This window comes from Rhagoletis zephyria, unplaced genomic scaffold (assembly GCF_001687245.7).
Source record: "Rhagoletis zephyria isolate East Lansing unplaced genomic scaffold, Rhagoletis_zephyria_1.1 Rzeph_scaffold_00133, whole genome shotgun sequence".
Classification (NCBI taxonomy): domain Eukaryota; kingdom Metazoa; phylum Arthropoda; class Insecta; order Diptera; family Tephritidae; genus Rhagoletis; species Rhagoletis zephyria.
Genome location: NW_016157217.1, coordinates 435,080 through 452,442, shown reverse-complemented (window position 1 = coordinate 452,442; position 17,363 = coordinate 435,080). Strand labels below are relative to the sequence as shown.

The 17,363-nt window shown below is 36.0% G+C and overlaps 2 protein-coding genes across 2 annotated transcripts in view; both read left to right on the top strand.

The window, feature by feature from the left end:
• LOC108381206 (dnaJ protein homolog 1-like) overlaps positions 1-47 on the top strand; it is a 1,997-nt gene extending 1,950 nt beyond the window's left edge. The window contains exon 3 of the mRNA XM_017637622.1: positions 31-47. Within this exon, the coding sequence (XP_017493111.1) occupies positions 31-47 (17 nt within the window). The remainder of the gene's footprint in view (positions 1-30) is intronic.
• LOC108381250 (dnaJ protein homolog 1-like) lies at positions 16-1,838 on the top strand. Its single transcript, XM_017637672.1, has one exon. It carries the CDS (start codon positions 247-249, stop codon positions 1,279-1,281), a length of 1,035 nt encoding a protein of 344 aa, XP_017493161.1. The 5' UTR covers positions 16-246; the 3' UTR covers positions 1,282-1,838.
• The last annotated feature ends 15,525 nt before the right edge of the window (positions 1,839-17,363 follow it).

The window sequence follows — 17,363 nt, the reverse complement described above, 5'->3', positions numbered from 1 at the left end:
TTTTTTTTTTTTTTGTATTGATGCATTTAGGAATGCACGCATATTAATGTGTACATATAAATCTTATGTTTTTTTTTGGCAATTGAAAGAGCTTACATTTTATGGAACATGTCCCGTTAAGCACGTTTTTGTCATGTTTTATTTATCTGGTTTTTTTTTTATGTACTAAATTTTACTCAAATTGTACTTGTGGTTTTGTTTAATGATTTCATTTCAGCTCTACAAGAGAATTAAGTATATATCGATATGGGCAAAGATTTCTATAAAATCCTCGGTATTAACAAAAGTGCCAATGACGATGAAATTAAGAAGGCCTATCGTAAATTGGCGTTGAAGTACCATCCAGATAAGAACAAAACACCGCAGGCCGAGGAGCGATTTAAGGAGATTGCCGAGGCGTATGAAGTGTTGTCAGACAAGAAGAAACGGGACATCTACGATCAACATGGTGAAGAAGGCCTGAAGGGTGGTGTACCTGGTGGTCCCGGTGAGCAGGGTGGTGGTTTCAATTCATACCAGTTCCATGGAGATCCGCGCGCCACATTTGCTCAGTTCTTTGGTTCGTCAGATCCTTTTGGCATTTTCTTCAGTTCAAGCGATCCCAGCCGAATGTTTGGTGATTCGCAGAATATATTCATGACTGCTGGCAATGACGATGATATCTACTCACAAATGGGCGGCGGCGGTGCTTTCCGCTCGCAATCTTTCAACGCCCAACCCAACCGCAAAAGACAGATTCAAGATCCACCTATCGAACACGATCTTTACGTCTCTCTGGAGGAGGTCGATAAAGGCTGTGTAAAAAAGATGAAGATCTCGCGCATGTCGATGACAACAGGGCAGCCGCGCAAGGAAGAAAAAGTCTTGAATATAACTGTGAAACCCGGCTGGAAGGCGGGCACAAAGATTACCTTCCAAAAGGAAGGTGATCAAACCCCTGGAAAAGTTCCGGCAGATATAATTTTCATCATACGGGACAAGCCGCACCCATTATTCAAACGTGAAGGCAGCGATATCAAATACAATGCTAATATCAGTTTGAAACAAGCCCTTTGTGGCACTGTTGTACAGGTGCCGACGTTACAAGGCGATAGAATTACGGTCAATTCCCAGGGAGAAATCATTAAGCCTAACACAGTTAAACGTATCTCAGGCAGAGGGTTGCCTTTCCCAAAGGAGCCGACGAGACGAGGTGACTTGCTGGTGGCGTTTGATATAAAATTCCCCGACAGTCTGCCGGCTGTAACAAAAGATCTGTTGACAGATGTGTTACCAAACTAAGTTAACCGGGCGCCGTAGTTATAAGTTAAGTTGGGCGGGTATGAAGGGGGAAGTAATGAGAGGGATGAGTTAATTGCGCAAGTAAATGTACTAAAGAAGTACTGGTATTTCCATTGTCCAGAAAAACTATTTAGGTTAATTTAAATTAATGTACAACGTTTATTGTTACTTCTCCCCGTTAATTTGATTGCGAGAGATCAGCATTAGCTAGAGCTAGTAACATTTGTAAATTGTTATAATTAAAGCTTAGTTATAAGATACATTTAAACTCGAAGGCAAAACATTGTTAAGCATACAAATGTCAAAAATTTTGGAAAATATGCATGTCGGTGGAACATTCGAAAATTGTCATTATTTAAGTATCACTTCCAGTTGTAAAATTACTGGCGGCCGGCATTAACATTAAAAGTCGAAAGTAATTGGAACATGGATACTATAGACGATTATACCAGAAGACTGATATAGAATAAATGGAGATTTATGTTATAAAAATCGATTTAGCTTTCTTCAATCTAAATATATTACGTTTTTTTTTTTTTAATTTCAAGTACGGATGTCTTAAAAACGCATTAATGCAAAGCATCGGTCTGTTGATTCTTAATAAGGCAAGTTCACTACTTTCACTTCCGAGTGAATTTCAACCCTTCAATTTGAACTCGAAGTGGCTTTGGTTTAAAAAATTTATGTGAATTGCAGAAACTGCCCGTATGTCTTACATTTACATATGCGCAATATGAAAAAACTATTGGGGCGGCTTCTGCATTTCACTTCCAAGTGGATTTCAATAAAATTCGCTTTGACTTCAAAAAGGGTAGAGGTTGAAATTCGCTTGGAAGTGCTCTTGGTTTAGAAATAAAGAACACTGATGCTTGTATTAATGTGTTAAAGAGGCTGTCTAAGATATTTTTCTTACCGAAATATGATTGGAGTCGATGAACATTTTGGATAACACGCTCTTCGTAACGGTCTTCACGGCTTTGGGATATGAAATGCATTTCTCAAAACCCTTTGGTATGTTTACTATTGAAACAACATGCGGTATGTTTGTAGGAAAGGTCAGTGCGTTTTAGCACAATTGCATCAATTTTCTACTGAAGCTTCATACTTAAAAATACATGCAGACAATTTTATGCTTACAGTGTTTTACTTTTGGGTTTATGATTGCGATTCAAGTCAGATATGTACATAGTTTGTATGTATGTGTAATAAAATATTTTGTTTTTCTTAGTAACAAATTAGTAACATTGATTGATGTGCATTCAATGAAAAATTTCCATAAATTTATGCGAATAAATTATAATATTTATTAACAAAACTGTTTATTTGCCTTTTAGTTACAAATAAGCAATAACCCAGCAAACACACCATGTGTTCAGAAATGCATCAAGCCAGAGCATCAGTCTCCTTTACTTATAAATTATAACTGATGTATGTAAATGCCTTATTTACGAAACTACCCTACAAGAACAGTGACTATCATTTGACAAATCATTTGAGTGGCAAGACTGATGAGAGATTTCTGTCACTGGCTACCTACAAGTTTCTATCAAATTCTAAAAGGCAGCGTGAAAAATCTGATGAAAACATTTGTGTACAAATTCTTCCGTCTTCCTCCAACTTATGACCTTATTTTATGGCCTCTTTTTAACCAACGCAAAATTTGCATATGTGTTAGTAAGATAAATGAGAATGTGTTAGCTTCCATCACACAATTCTTGTAGGGTAAGTTCCAATTAGGCATTTAACCGTGGTTGCGCATATTGCATATTTCCATCAATTACAGGTAGAAATAAATACGTCTGATGCTTTGGCTTGATGCATTTCTGAACACATCCACACAATTGGTTTTTCATTATAATTGTACTGTGGTTCTCTAATATTTCTCGATGGTCATACAAGTATGTTAGAATGCGATTAGAGAATGATTAGAAAAGGCTGACATCCAAAACGTCAATTGCTTTGCATACGTACAAAATACATATATGTAATACATACAGTATTACATATATGACAAAATATAATGTTCCATAACGCCGAACCACAAAATATTGACGATGTATACTTTTCCAAAACGCATCCGAAAAGTTATCGAAACGCATCGCTAGAGCAATTGGCGCATTATAAACAAAGTTGATGCTTCGTTTGTTATTGGTTACCATTTGTGTTTTAAAAATGGAAAATTCAGAAAAATTGTTCGTTGCTATATTGAATATTTAAAATATGTAATGTTTATGGTTGCAATGTCCCGTAACTCTGCATTAACAAACAGTTTGAATACCGCAATATAACAGTATCCAAACATTAGGTGTGTACTCGTATTGAGATGGCAAAATTCTCCAGCAGCAGAAGTTCTGAGAATTTAGCAGCATTCGCTCTCAAAGAGACGAAATATCAACAGAAGTACGAGAACGCAAAACCAGTAAAAGTTTTCTAAAACTTTAGATAGTTGGGCATACGAGTACACTCCTATTGTACTGATACGTTTTGGAAGTCAGCCAAACACTAGATTAGAAACCAATTAGAATTCCACTCTAGAATAGATTGGTTAGTCCCTCAATCATTCAGGCAGGTTCTGCAATTCACTTCCGAGTGAATTTCAAACCTTGCCAATTTGAATTCTACGCGAATCCGACTCAAATTCACTCGGAAGTGAATTGCAGAACCTGCCTGATTGTCTTCAAGCTCTACTAGCGGTAGCCCGGCGAAGCGTGCAGCCTCGACGGGGTCTGTCCATAGGGACAGGGGCGTTAGTGAAATGGGATTCATAGGTCATACGAAGAAATGCTGTGAGTTATGGGGCGACTCTCCGCATGCTGGGCATTCGTTAACATCTTCGTTTAATATGCTCTGGTATGAGTTCAACCTGCTGCAGTAAACAGAGCGCAGTTGGGCTATTGTGTTCCGAGTCTCCCGACGCAGCCGAAGTGCTGTTTCGTTCACGTCTGGTGGTTGTGTGCCCAGAACGGCATTCACAGGTCGGGAGTCTACATAACTCGAGACTGTATCTCTGTAAATGCCGTTCAACGCCTGTCGGATAAGCAGTCGGGTCCAGAGGTTGTTTGATGAACCTCTGGCAATTCTGCAGCATCATCCACTGCGTCCCACTAGTTCCCGGTGACTACACGGGCGCTACATAGTTCAGATCCGACCGTCCAATTGCCTTGCACGTTTCCAGCAACGTTTCTTTGTCTTTGCCCCAGGCGCTGCCGGCTAGCGACTCGAAGACCTTGTTGCTGCTTTGTACTCTGTTTGACAATTGCGGTTATATGCGCCGAGAAGGAGAGCAGACGGTCGAAGGTTACTCCGAGGATCTTCGGGCTGTTCACCGTCGGAAGTGGTTCGTCATCGACGTGAATTCCCAGTTGTAGTCTGACCTCCTTCGTCCAGGTGGTAAACAGTGTGGCTGAAGATTTTGCAGGGGAGAGGGTTAGGCTCCGTGCAGCGAAGAAGCGAAAAAGCTCGGTGAGATAACCGTTTACTTTCGAGCACAAGTCATCAATTCCATTCTCAGACGCCATGATCGAATAATCGTCAGCATAAGAGACAATCGAGACTCCCTGTGGTACTTGAGGGAGCTTTTAAATATAAAAGTTAAACAGTTATGGGGAAAGGACACCGCCCTGTGGAACCTCCTGATTTATATTCCTAGGATTGCTCGATTTTTCACAAAATGTTACGGAGGAGTGACGACCACTCAGATTAGCCGATGACCATTTGAGTCCCTGTGGGAGAGAGAAGGCCTCTATGTCTTCTAGTAGCTTTGAATGGCTGACAGTCTCGAACCCCTTAGGCAGGTCCAGCGCTACTAGAATGGTTCTCTCACAGGGACGGTTTCGGTTAAAGCCACGAGTTATCTGGCGTTAAGTGCTGTTGTTGTGCTCCGCACTTAACGGAACCCATGCTGATGCCTCGCTGGGGTCAGGTGATTTGTATAGTGTGGGAATAGAAGGGCCTCTAGTGTCTTCGCTACCGCGGAAAGGATAGTTATCGGGCGATAGGACTCTCCTTTGTTGGACGGTTTCCCTGGTTTATGCAGTGGGGCCACTCTCCCCATTTTTCAGATGTCTGGAATGATAAGAGTGACCATTGACAGGTTGAGGACCTTGATTAAATAATCCACTACCGCGGGATCCATATTTTTCAGCATCAACATTCAAATTCTGTCGGGTCCAATGGCTTTGGAGGCTTTCGCCTTTCTCATGCCTATGCTTACAACACCGCTGGTGAAAACAAGAGGCGCACTAGGTTTTGGCAGTTTGAGCAGCCTTCTGGTCACTGGCTTTATCCACCGGAGGATGCAGTATGAACTGCCGGCTAAAATAGCCCGTGGATCGCTCCGGGTCCGGCGAAGCGTGGTATCCAAAGTCTATTTCCATTCTGTCGTCACGCTTTGTCCGGTTGGACTATGACCTCACGGTCAAGTGACACCAGCCATGGTAAAGTGACACCAGCCAAGGTAAGTTTTGCAATTGACCGATGTCACATTACGGAATATCTTGGACTTACACACCGTGCAGATTGTCGGAGGAACTAGGATTTGTTGGCGGCGGCGTGTGGGTGGTGGTGCGGTTGTATCGGTGGTGTGGTCTGTTGTGTCAGTGGTGTTGTCTATTGTATTGTGTTATGATGCCGTTGCGTTGAGTTGCTCAGGCGGACTCTGTTGTGCCGTGGAGGAAGCTCGATTTGAGCAGCAAGTGGCCACGTATGCTATGGTCCACTGCCTGTGAGTCGTAAGGCCTGAGATAACTCGGAGTCAGCTCCACCCCTTACAAGTGAACACAACCTAAACGGGGTTAGATCGCCGAAACAACAGGCCGAGTAAAACCCGAGTCATTCCCATACGTATGTATACCCGGCTGTCGTGGGAATGGTTGTGGGCGTTATGTGTTGAAGTTGGATGCAGAAGACGAAAAGAAAGTGAGAGAACAAAAAAGTGAAAGGGGAAGCGGGAATAAAAAAATATAGGAAATGAGAAAACATTACACCGAGTTGATTTCGGTATAGCGCGCGCTGGCACTCGTTGGCATTGAGAAACGCAACGCTTGGCGCTCCAATTTAGGGATGGCAGTGATGTCGCCTGAGCACAACCTTCAAAGTGAGGCTCAAATGCTTCCCGTAAGGGAGAATAACAAAATACTCAGCAAGCAATTTCTGGTGGGATGCCACAGGCATCTTTTCTACGGGGACAGGGTCCATACTAACATCGAGCAACCACTGGACACCGTGTAGTGGTGACAAGTGCGCGCTACCATTTCACAAGGCCTGGATTCAAGCCCGGTTCCACCCAACATAAAACAAAAACAAAAACGTTTTTTTTTTTTTAAGCGGTCGCCCCTCGAGGATGGTTCCGTGTGCAGAAGTCCACGTAAGTGGGGAAATCTTTTGACTAGGAGTGACCAGAAATGATTCTTGTGCGTACGGTTCAAAACGTAGCTCACAACGTCCGGATATTTATATCCACGCATCGTTTGGGTAGCGACCAAACACCCGCTTGAAAGGGAGCTCAGATGAGAAGGCGTAAAACTTCGCATGCGCTGGGTTTGTGTCCCGCTACGTTAAAACCCCGCCCAATGAAAAAGATCCTCGGATGAGATTCCCTTTTATCGATGACGAACACGGCAAACGTTTGAAGGTCCGGGGGGAATGTACCAGGAATATCCGGGTCCCTAATCGGGAAGGTGCATCTGACGGCCTGGCTGATGCCCTCCGTAAGGCCAAGGTTGCCATCACCGCCACCCAGGAAATGCGATGGACGGGGCAAGGCAAGGTTAGCGTGGAGCCTTTAGACGTAGTATATGTTGTACGTAAAGGAGCGTAAATACGGTGTTGAATTTGTGATGGGAGAGAGACGCCGCCGAGTACTGGCGTTCACCCCGATGGGCGAATGTCTAACCACAATCCGGAAATTCAGCTTCCACGACGAAAAGTCCAATAAAGGACTGAGGCTGATCGACTTCGCCGGGGTCCGAAACATTGTAGTAGGCAGTACTAGGTTCAAGCTTAAAAAGATCCATCAAGCTATTTGGCCGCCTCCAAATCGAAAAACGAGAAATCAAATCGATCATGTTGTGACAGACGAAATGCATGCTTCCAGTGTTTATTTCATTTATTTATTTGATGTCTAAAGTTGTATGTGGTACAGACATTATGAAAAATTACAAGCTATACAGTTACGCGTTAAATGAATTTTAGAGTAGATACAATAAACGGTTTTCTAAACTTTTACATAATAAATAGTTTTTCAATCTATTGTAGATATGTAACTGATTTTGATTCGAAAAGTCAAGATCTAAAAATTTCGAGAAACAGTTGCACTCAGTCAAAACCCTATTAATGGGGGCATTTGTATTGTAAACCAATACGACGAATATTAAAACGACGAAGGTTTCTTATCGGCACGGTGAAATGTATCAACCCAAGATGGGACGAGCAATTGATTTTACCCGAGACGATGTCGAGAAGAAATGACATATTCTATTATTAGGTGCAATTCCGTCCACGGACTCGGACTAGTAAAACTGTCAAAAAATAAAAATTCGCTCAGAGCGGGAGAGTAACATTGAAAAGTACGGGATCGCTTTCTAGTAAAAAATGGTAACTTCTGTCAACTTCAACATAACCTCCAAATTTTGGTTGTAAATTTTTGCTTATTTTGTATGTAAACACACTCAGCTCACACATGTAAATAACCAAAAATACTTTCAAATCCATTAAAATCCACTTAAACAAGTAATTAAATACTTTTCAACATGAATTAGCAGGGTGCACTTTTCTTTTGTTTACAATTTGGTTGCCAAACACACTACAGCTGATCGTTTGACACATTTACCAGAACTTACCAGCAAAAAATTCTCGGACTAAAACTGGTAACTTCTGACAAAGAGAGAACCGTATTTACTCTCTTTTTTGTCTTCTCAATAGTCAGAGAACCGAGTACGGGATCGATTTCGAGTAAAATCTGACTGATTCTGACTATTTCTGACTAGTCCGGACTCGTACGGGATCGCAACTATTAAATGTTGATAAACTAATCACTTGACAACGAAACTAGTAAGAAAAATGTAAGGAGTACAGAGCAAAGCGTAGGAATATATTTTGCACTCTCTCCAAACGATTGATATGAATAGCGTGATACGGTCTCCAGATAAAAGCAGGGTATACCAGTATAGAGCGTACAAAGGCAGTGAAAAAAGTCTTAAGTGTGTACGGGTCAGAAAATTACGACGAATGACGTCTAACAAAAGCTAGCATAGCAACCCTGCATACCATTACAGAGTATTCTGAATTGTTGAGAAAGTTTAAAGGATTCGCAAAAATCTCATCCGATTTTTCGCAGAATTTTCTAAAATAAAATAAACTCTGCACATTTCGGTTCTTTTACGAAATTTCGGAAGAAAATCGGTAAAGCAAAGAATATAATGCTACGATGTGAAGAATTTCTTGCAGATTGTTTTTTCAGAATCTTCTTAATTTTTCGTACAGAAATTTCTTTACGAGTCCGTGTCAAACACTTTAAATAATTTTGTTTGAAGATTCGTAAAAAAATCGTTGCAGAAATGATATACTCCTAAAGATTTCGTTAAGATTTCAGAAACTTTGGTTTGCATGGAAGAGAGTTTGAGATGGCATAATTTATATGCGCATTAAAATTAAACTTGGAATCAAAAAACACTACCAAGTCTTTAATCATATCAACTGATTCGAGAAATGTGTTAGCTATGTGGTACGATGTGCACAGAGTTTAGGCAGTTTAGAGAACATAGCTTTGTGGCATTTTTTTTTTGAAATTAAGGAACCTATAGAACTATAGAGCTTATTGACTTCTGTTTGAAGATTGACCGAGTCGCCGTGACATCTAACCTCAGAGTATACTTTTAGGTCGCCCGCGTAAAGAAGAAATCGAACTGAAGAGAAACACGAAGATATATCATTTATGAAAAGAATGAAAAATAATGGACTCAAAATGCTACCCTGCGGAACTCCAGAGTTTGCAATAAATGCTTTCGATGATACACCATCAATAACAACATTAGAACTACTATTATTCAAGTACGACTTGATTCATTCCAAAAAAAAAAAACAATGAAAACCAAAATTAGCTAGTTTAACAAGAAGGCTTTGTATTTGAAATTTTCAGCATAGTTCCAATCACGATGACAGTGCAATTTAAAATGTAAATGAATTCCCCATATGGTCCAGGGGTCTTGATCCAAAGACGGTCAAAAAATAGTAAGATTTATGGCTAACAGAGCGTAATTTGCCAAAGAACGTAAAGCCACTATACAATTGTTAAAGCTGCTGGCGCACAGTGCTTTCCTTCCATATAAAATGTGGGCAAAAATATAATTATGGACGGCTTTAAATGAGAATTCGCCTCTTAGTAAAATTCAAAAATGCAATTGGTTTTTGGATAACTTTCATACTTTCACAGTAAATGCAGTTTGAAGTTGAAAATTTGGGTTCTTGTGGCTTTTACATAAGTATATACATAAAGTTCGTTCTATTTTCAAAAGTGAGGTGTAAAATGACAAGGCGTGCCCTGTAGATGTGCAATAAAGTTTTATTTTTGAAAGGGGTTGCCTCCTGTTACAAATTTTATTAAAATTATTTAATAAGTTAAATGAATTAGATTAGATTAGATATTTTAAATATGGGTATCAATTGAACTAGTTTTGAAAATACTTTACCTCTAAATGACACGTAGAAGGGTTGCCACATGTTCAAAAAATCAAATTCTCTTTAATTAAGGGAAAAACGTAACTGAGATATGTATATCAATATGAGTATCAAACAAATTAAAAAATTTGACATATTTAGCAAGAAATAAGTGGAGAGTAAAAACATTCCTGAGTTAATTTAAGATCCCAAGAATTTAAAAGGAATGTAATCAAAACAAATCACTGATTGACAATGTAAATATATGTAATAAAACAACAAATACGATGTCGTAATCCTATGGTTTGACGTAATTATTATTTTAATTTAACTAAATTCAAATTTACAAACAGGTGGGTACGCTATTCGTAATATTTTTAAGCTAAAATCTAACTTAAACCTCTTTCGTCTGACTCCCTTATGGAGATACCTATCTATTTCAATTACTTTATTCCTTAAATTCAAGTGGAATTTGATTTTTTAAACAGGTGGCAACTCTCTACATGTAGCTAATACATATTTCGATTTATACCCATCTCTCAATAATTCATTTAACTTCAAAAAAAAATGTGAATCTAATTTTTTTTAAATCTAATTTTTTTACAGGTGGCAACTCTTTAAAAAAAAAATAAACCTTCTATAAAATAAAATAACACTTTTTAATATACAACGCTTTTATAGATGGACTAAAAATTATAAAATAAAATAATGTAAAAAAAAAAAAAATTTTAAAAACAAGCTTTTATTTAACCTGTACAATCAAAGGAATGAAATAAAGTAGTGTAACAAAAGGTTTTTTAGCAAGAAAATTTTGTCAAAACTGCACTAAAATGAATAAAATAAAATAAGTTAAGGTCTCGTTAAAGTTACTAAAAGCCATTTAGTGAAAGGAGTTATTCAAACTCGTAAGAAAATTACTACCGATTTGTACTAATTCACTTCGTTTTTAAAAAAATAAATAAAAGCAGAGAAGAAGAGAACAATTAATAAGGCCTGGCGTTTTTTTTTTGTTGTGGGAACACTGACCTACTAAATACTCACCATTATTACCATTCGAATCCAAAAAAAAAACACCCCAAGGTACATTATTTTTCATATTTCTTCAGTGAATTTGCAAATTAACTTTGCTTTTTATTTCCAGTGTATTTGATCATTTTTCGAAAAATTTCATATCTTTATGTTTTTGCAATAAATTTCAATTTCCATACTTGCGTGTCATGTTCCTATGGCTGTGTGTCTATGTGTCTTTTTTCAATGTCATTTGTGTATGTGTATAGGTTTTTGACATTATTTTGCAATTTTATTAATATTCGTGATTTTCATTCAATTTTACTTTAAATTCAATAATTTCTTTTGTTTTTGCATTTCAAATACTTAATTAAACAATTGCAATTATTCAATACATTTATTTTCGGTATTTTTTTTGTTTCGTTTCAATTGATTTACAACTATTATACTTTATCATTTCGTAAAATTCAATTATGCTTGCTTTGGTTTTATAATATTTTTTTTTTTTCCATTTTATTTAATTAGTTTAGTTTGTTTCAATGTAAAGGAAATGCACTTGCAAATTGCATTTTAAAAAATCAAAATTCATTAAAAATACTTTGAATGAGTACTTAAAAATACAAATTAATTAACATCTTACTTAAAGCTGACTTAGAAATTATCATGGATGTGTGGCAATTATCGACCAACTGAGCGAGTAAACGATTGATCGAAGTTGAATGAGTATTGTTTGTATACTACATCCAAATCCGCTTACTATATATAAGCTAAATTTATTCATGATGGCTATCGTTTTCTTCGATTTTTATTGTTTTGTATGCATGTAACCTAAGTACATACATATGTATGTATGTACATATATGCATGTGTTGAGCATTTACATAAGTATAAAATAAAATAAGAAATCCAGCTACTCAATAATACAAATATGGAGTATTACGCTCCAATTTATTGGTCTTCTACTATGACGTATTAATTAAAGTTACATAATATTGTATGTATGTATGTATGTATATACTTAGGTATACTATATGTAATTTACGCTTTGGTTTACACGCTTTGTTTATATGTTTGTATATTTGTTGATAAACTTTTGATTTCGATAACTGAAGGCATTCAATTCACATAAATATGTATGTGTGTTCGTGTACTTTAATACTAACGAAGAGTTAAAACAATTTCACTATTAACGTTCATACAATATGTTTATGTACGTATGTATGTATATGTATGCATGTAAAAGTGTTTAATATTTGTTATTTGTAATGGTATTATATGTATTGGAATTGCACTAGAATATATTCGGTTTAATCGATTCAATTGATTTATTATTGTATAGTTTTTATTTGTTGTTTGTATGTATTTGCTACTATGAATGTATGTATGTAACTATGTATGTATGCAAGTTTTGTCTTGNGTTTTTATTTGTTGTTTGTATGTATTTGCTACTATGAATGTATGTATGTATGTATGTATGCAAGTTTTGTCTTGGCCCCTTTTATTCCTTATCGTGCACCCTTGCAGGGTTGCTTATAAGTTTTTATTTATTTATTTTATAGATGTACTGTCCATGTAACGGTATTTTTCTAAGTTTTGTGATGCTGTGTACTGAAGAAGTGTTATTTAAAAACCGAGTCTTAATTGTCCGGCATTTGCTTAATTCTGTGTGTATGTGTGTTCTGAAAAATGATGTCTTCAACAATACTCAGTTACTTTAATTATTTCCATTTCAGTTTGTTTTTTATTGTTTTGGTCAAGATTTAAATTTGTTTATTTCATATTTTTTCGATATGGAACATAATAAACGATTGATTTTTGAATTAAATGTTTTATAGGCTAAAAAGTGGACCACTTTCATATTTTCTCGTGGCATGTACCGTATGTCTGTGAAGCAGATGAATATGGAAACTTCAGAGTCTTGATAATGAAAAGAACATCAAATGATTTGGATTCGGTACTCTTTGTTAAAAACCGAAATAAAATTCGATAAACGATAAGACTGGTTATCCCATAACAGAAGACGAACAGGAGAAGCGAACAACCTGAAACTCTTGTTAAAAAAAAATAAACAAAAATAATGAAACAACAATATAGGGTGGTCCATAAAAAGTAAAGTCGTTCTATATCGAAAAAAATATAACCCATTTATTTTATTTTGGAATTAAAAAAATTGTATAGGTCGCTCAAAGCGCTCAAAACAATTTTGCGTAGAAATGGCATAGAATTCTTGAAAACTATGTTTCTCTGCAGGAGGCTTCCAGTAATAATACCCAATTGTTTATTTTACCATTTTTTAACACTATGGGTCCCCCGATTGAATTTTCGCGTTTTTTGCCGGACCGATAAAATATAATTACAATGAAAAAATTGTTAAAAAAACATTTGGGTATTCTTATTGGGAATCTGCTGAAGAGAAACCGAGTTCTCCGATCGAAAAATATTGTGATTGTTCACACTGGCCTGGTTATCAGGTTATGTGGTTATATTTTTTATGCAGTTTACCACAATAAAATACACTACAGAATAATAATTTTTAACCAGATAACCTGATAAAGAGGCAAGTGTGAACAACCACATTGATTTTAAGAATTCTGTACCATTTTTACGAAAAATGTTTTTTACCCAAAAACGAGGGAATTTAGCTATAATTTTTATTATTTTGTTAGTTCTCGTCAATATTACAATGTAGTTCTTCAACATAATCTCCATTTAACTGAATAAATTTATTCCAACGATAAAATAATTTCAAACTTTCAAAGGGATTTTTTCAAAACTGGGAACAGATGATAATCGCTGGGTGCAACATACGGGGAGAATAAGATGGGTGCGGAAGCAAATCCCATCGTAAATCCTTCAAAAACAACTTTCGTTTTTCTTGCGGTGTGCGGTGTCTTCTTGCATTATCCTGTTGCAATAACGGACGCTTATGCAAATTTTTAGACCGTTTTTTGACAAGTACCTGTCGCAGTGGTCCGCCGAATAATTTCTGATGTTTTCACACCTTTACACAAAAATAAAATTACTGCTCTTTGAGATTTTGCTGCATCTTCCATGGTTACAAAAGCTGTGCTATGAAAACGCGTCTATATCAGTCGAACACCTATGTAAATGAGACTGAAAAATTTTGCACTAGATAGTTGCATAAACATGTCAAGACTTGTCTTGCACCATTGCCTATAATTTCTGCGTAATTTAATTATAGTAAAAATCCAAACTTTGAGCACTTTCAGTGGCCTCTAAATATTTTTTGATTTCAAATTCAAAAATAGGGGCATATTTTTTTAGGTATAGCCTAATCTTAGGGGTGAGAGCATACAAATTTCGACTTAACTTTTTCACATGCATTTTTGGACCACCCTAGACACACACATCACTGGCATAGGCTGCTTCATAGTAGCAAACTAGGATAACTTTTTTTTTAATAAACGCGTAGAATATTTATTAGGTAGACTTTGATTCAAGTTGTGGCTTTGCTAAGATTCGTTTGTTCTCGTTTGTATTGTAAAAAATGAAACCAAATAAATTCAAGTGTTTGGCGATTAATATTCTCTTTTCTTTTGTATTTACATTTAAAACTTCTAATTATTACTTTTAAGTCAGATTTTTACTTTAGATTTTATTTTATTTTTTTTTAATTCACACTTTGCATCGATAAATTTAGTAAGTATTTCATTCAAGATTTTGACTATTTGGAGTTTTCTTGCTTGCCGTAAGGGTGTGCCCATGTAGGCGTGTGTGTTTGTTTCGATTTTCTAATTAGGGCCTAGGTTGTGTGTTTGCTCTTTGCGGTTAATTGGCAATTGTTTTTCTTAAATTTGCATGATTGATCGTATTGACACCTTAGCCCGATTTTATTTTTCAATTTTATGATAGTTGGATCTCTGTGTGTAGGTATGTGTCTTTTGACTGTTAGTAAATTTTTTATCCATTTTTTTTTTAACAATATTCTAGATTTATTTCGCGTTATGAATGCTCTATCGTAGCACATTTTCGAAATGCGGCTGTAGGAAAACTGTCAAAAGTACAGTCGATTTGGATACGGGCATTTTATTTAGTTGCTGTTTTTTGTTTTTTTTTTTGTCAAACTAAGTTCGTACAGGTGTTTCAAGAGAAGAATAAAAGTTAAAATTAACTTACGTACAAATATTTAATTAAAATATTTAAATTCAAGTTTTTTCAAAACCTAGCCTCAAAATTATTTGTGTGTGTATTTATTTCGTAAGCGTGATTTTCTGTCCCGTGCTATGCCTTCTATATTTAAATTTCTTAAATTGTTTCTATGCGTTTTAGTTTAATTAATTAAACCTGTTAGTTACATATTCATTAATTTGATTTAATTAAAAACGTTTTCCTTTTCGAAATTTCACTAAACTTTTCTCGCCTTCCTATTTTATTAAATACAATATGTATTTATGTTTATGAAGGTTCGCATTTCTCATTGCTATAATGCCTATAATTCCTTTACGTGTTTTAATTTTTTCTTAATTTGTTTTTTTTTTTTTACTTATAAATTTCATATTTTATCCTTAATTAGTTAAGTTACTTAATTATGATTTCAGTTTTTCAATGTTTTCAGTTTGCCTTAAGATACTAAAATTTCACAACAAGTGAATTTGAATACGTTTTCTAGTTTTTGTGTGTGTTTTATTTTTTAATTATTCCTTAAATTTTTGACTTTTTGGTACACATTTTTCTATCTGACATACATATAAATATGTATGTATGTCCATTTCACATTTTTACTTTTCCATTTTCGAGATTTTCTGATTAGCTGCGTGAAACGATAATGAAGACTTGTACGAACAGCCCTGGCCTTGCAGTAATTTGTGATCCTAGAACACTTGGCTTATAGAGCCCAACACATTACACGGGATACAATTTTACAAAAGTCCGCTTACCCAAGGGGTAAACTGTTTAAAATAGTAATTTTTTAAGCATTTTTTGCTATCGAATTGCGAAAGTGAAAATCGACTCTTTTAAGCAAACAACCGAAAGGTTCTTTTTGACACTTTTCGTAAATAAAAATTGGGCGCTTTCTTTTGCAGTAAAAAATGTTTGCTGCATGAAATTGATGGAACCCCCTGAACGGACCCAGTCGAAATTGTGCACTTTCTGGGTCACTCGTTGGTTGAGCTTGACGACAACTAAGCTAAGTAAGCCCGCACAACAAGAACAACAACAATAAAAGGACCCTCAAACGTTGTAAAAGCAGCCATAGACGGTAGAAATAATTGCCAATGACAAATGAAAACAGTATATGATCTAACTCTTTCTGATGCTCATACACTTATTTCGTCTGCACTAAAATATGTATCTCAGATAAAGTATGCACATGTTTTTCACATTTCATTTTGGTGGTCGTAATTTGCATCAAAATTCGACCTTTAATGTAGGTGCATTCTTTTGCAACCGAGCTAAAAAAGAACACTCGCTAAATTAACGAAATACATGCAAAGCAACAACACAAACTCGGCTATTTATCCGAGTTCAGCCAGGCCTGTTAAAAAATACGTGGAAAAACTGCCCTATTGTGAATTCTTTATGAAGAAGTGCTCAGAGAAATTTGTATTAGTTTATACACATGAATAATATTTAAAATTTTTATGTACATATATTATGCAAATACCTCTTAAAATTATTCATTTCGATTGTTTTTTTGTCTATAAAAGCCATTCAACTACTCACATGTTTCTCTTGTCAGATAGCAACAGGGTTGCTCAAGTAGCCAATAGGAAATTTTAGCCGAGTTGAGCGTTCTTTTGCGGCTGGTTTACAAAGAAATGAAGCTAGTATAGCTGATTGAATGTGGTTCATTCGCTATTTTTTTCTACTTTCTTCTGATCTGTTTAACCTGACATAGGCAGCATTTAACTAAATAAAAACAACATTTTGGCATAGAAAAGAAATCACCATGAAGGAATGCTTATCGCCTCTGAAAATTCTTTTAAACCTCCCATCGCTTCTTAAAGTTATTTTCTTCTCTTAATTTGAGTTGAGAGGCAATTTTTAGGTCCTTTTATACATGCTTCTGCTTTTTCTTTAACCCCAACCGAACTTAGATATTTCAACAAATTTTGCACCAACTAAAAATGCTTTTAATGGAACACAGCATTTAAGGCCACAGAATAATTTTGTTCGCAGCATTCAGTTAAAAAAAAAAAACTTTATGCGCTCTACGGCAACTGCGAATGACTAAAGAACTCCTTTAAGAACCCCTTGTTTTACAGCTAAGCCTCAAATCATTAATTATTATTTTTTATTTAAGCTGCCTTTAAATGCGTCGATTTTTGTCGTTCAGGCAAAATCGACCAGTATGAATGGCAATTCAACCGTAAAATGTAACTACTTTGGCTGCTCGATTTTCCAGTGGACACAAATCGACCCATGTAAAGGCAGCTTTACACAGCAGTGTTCGCCTA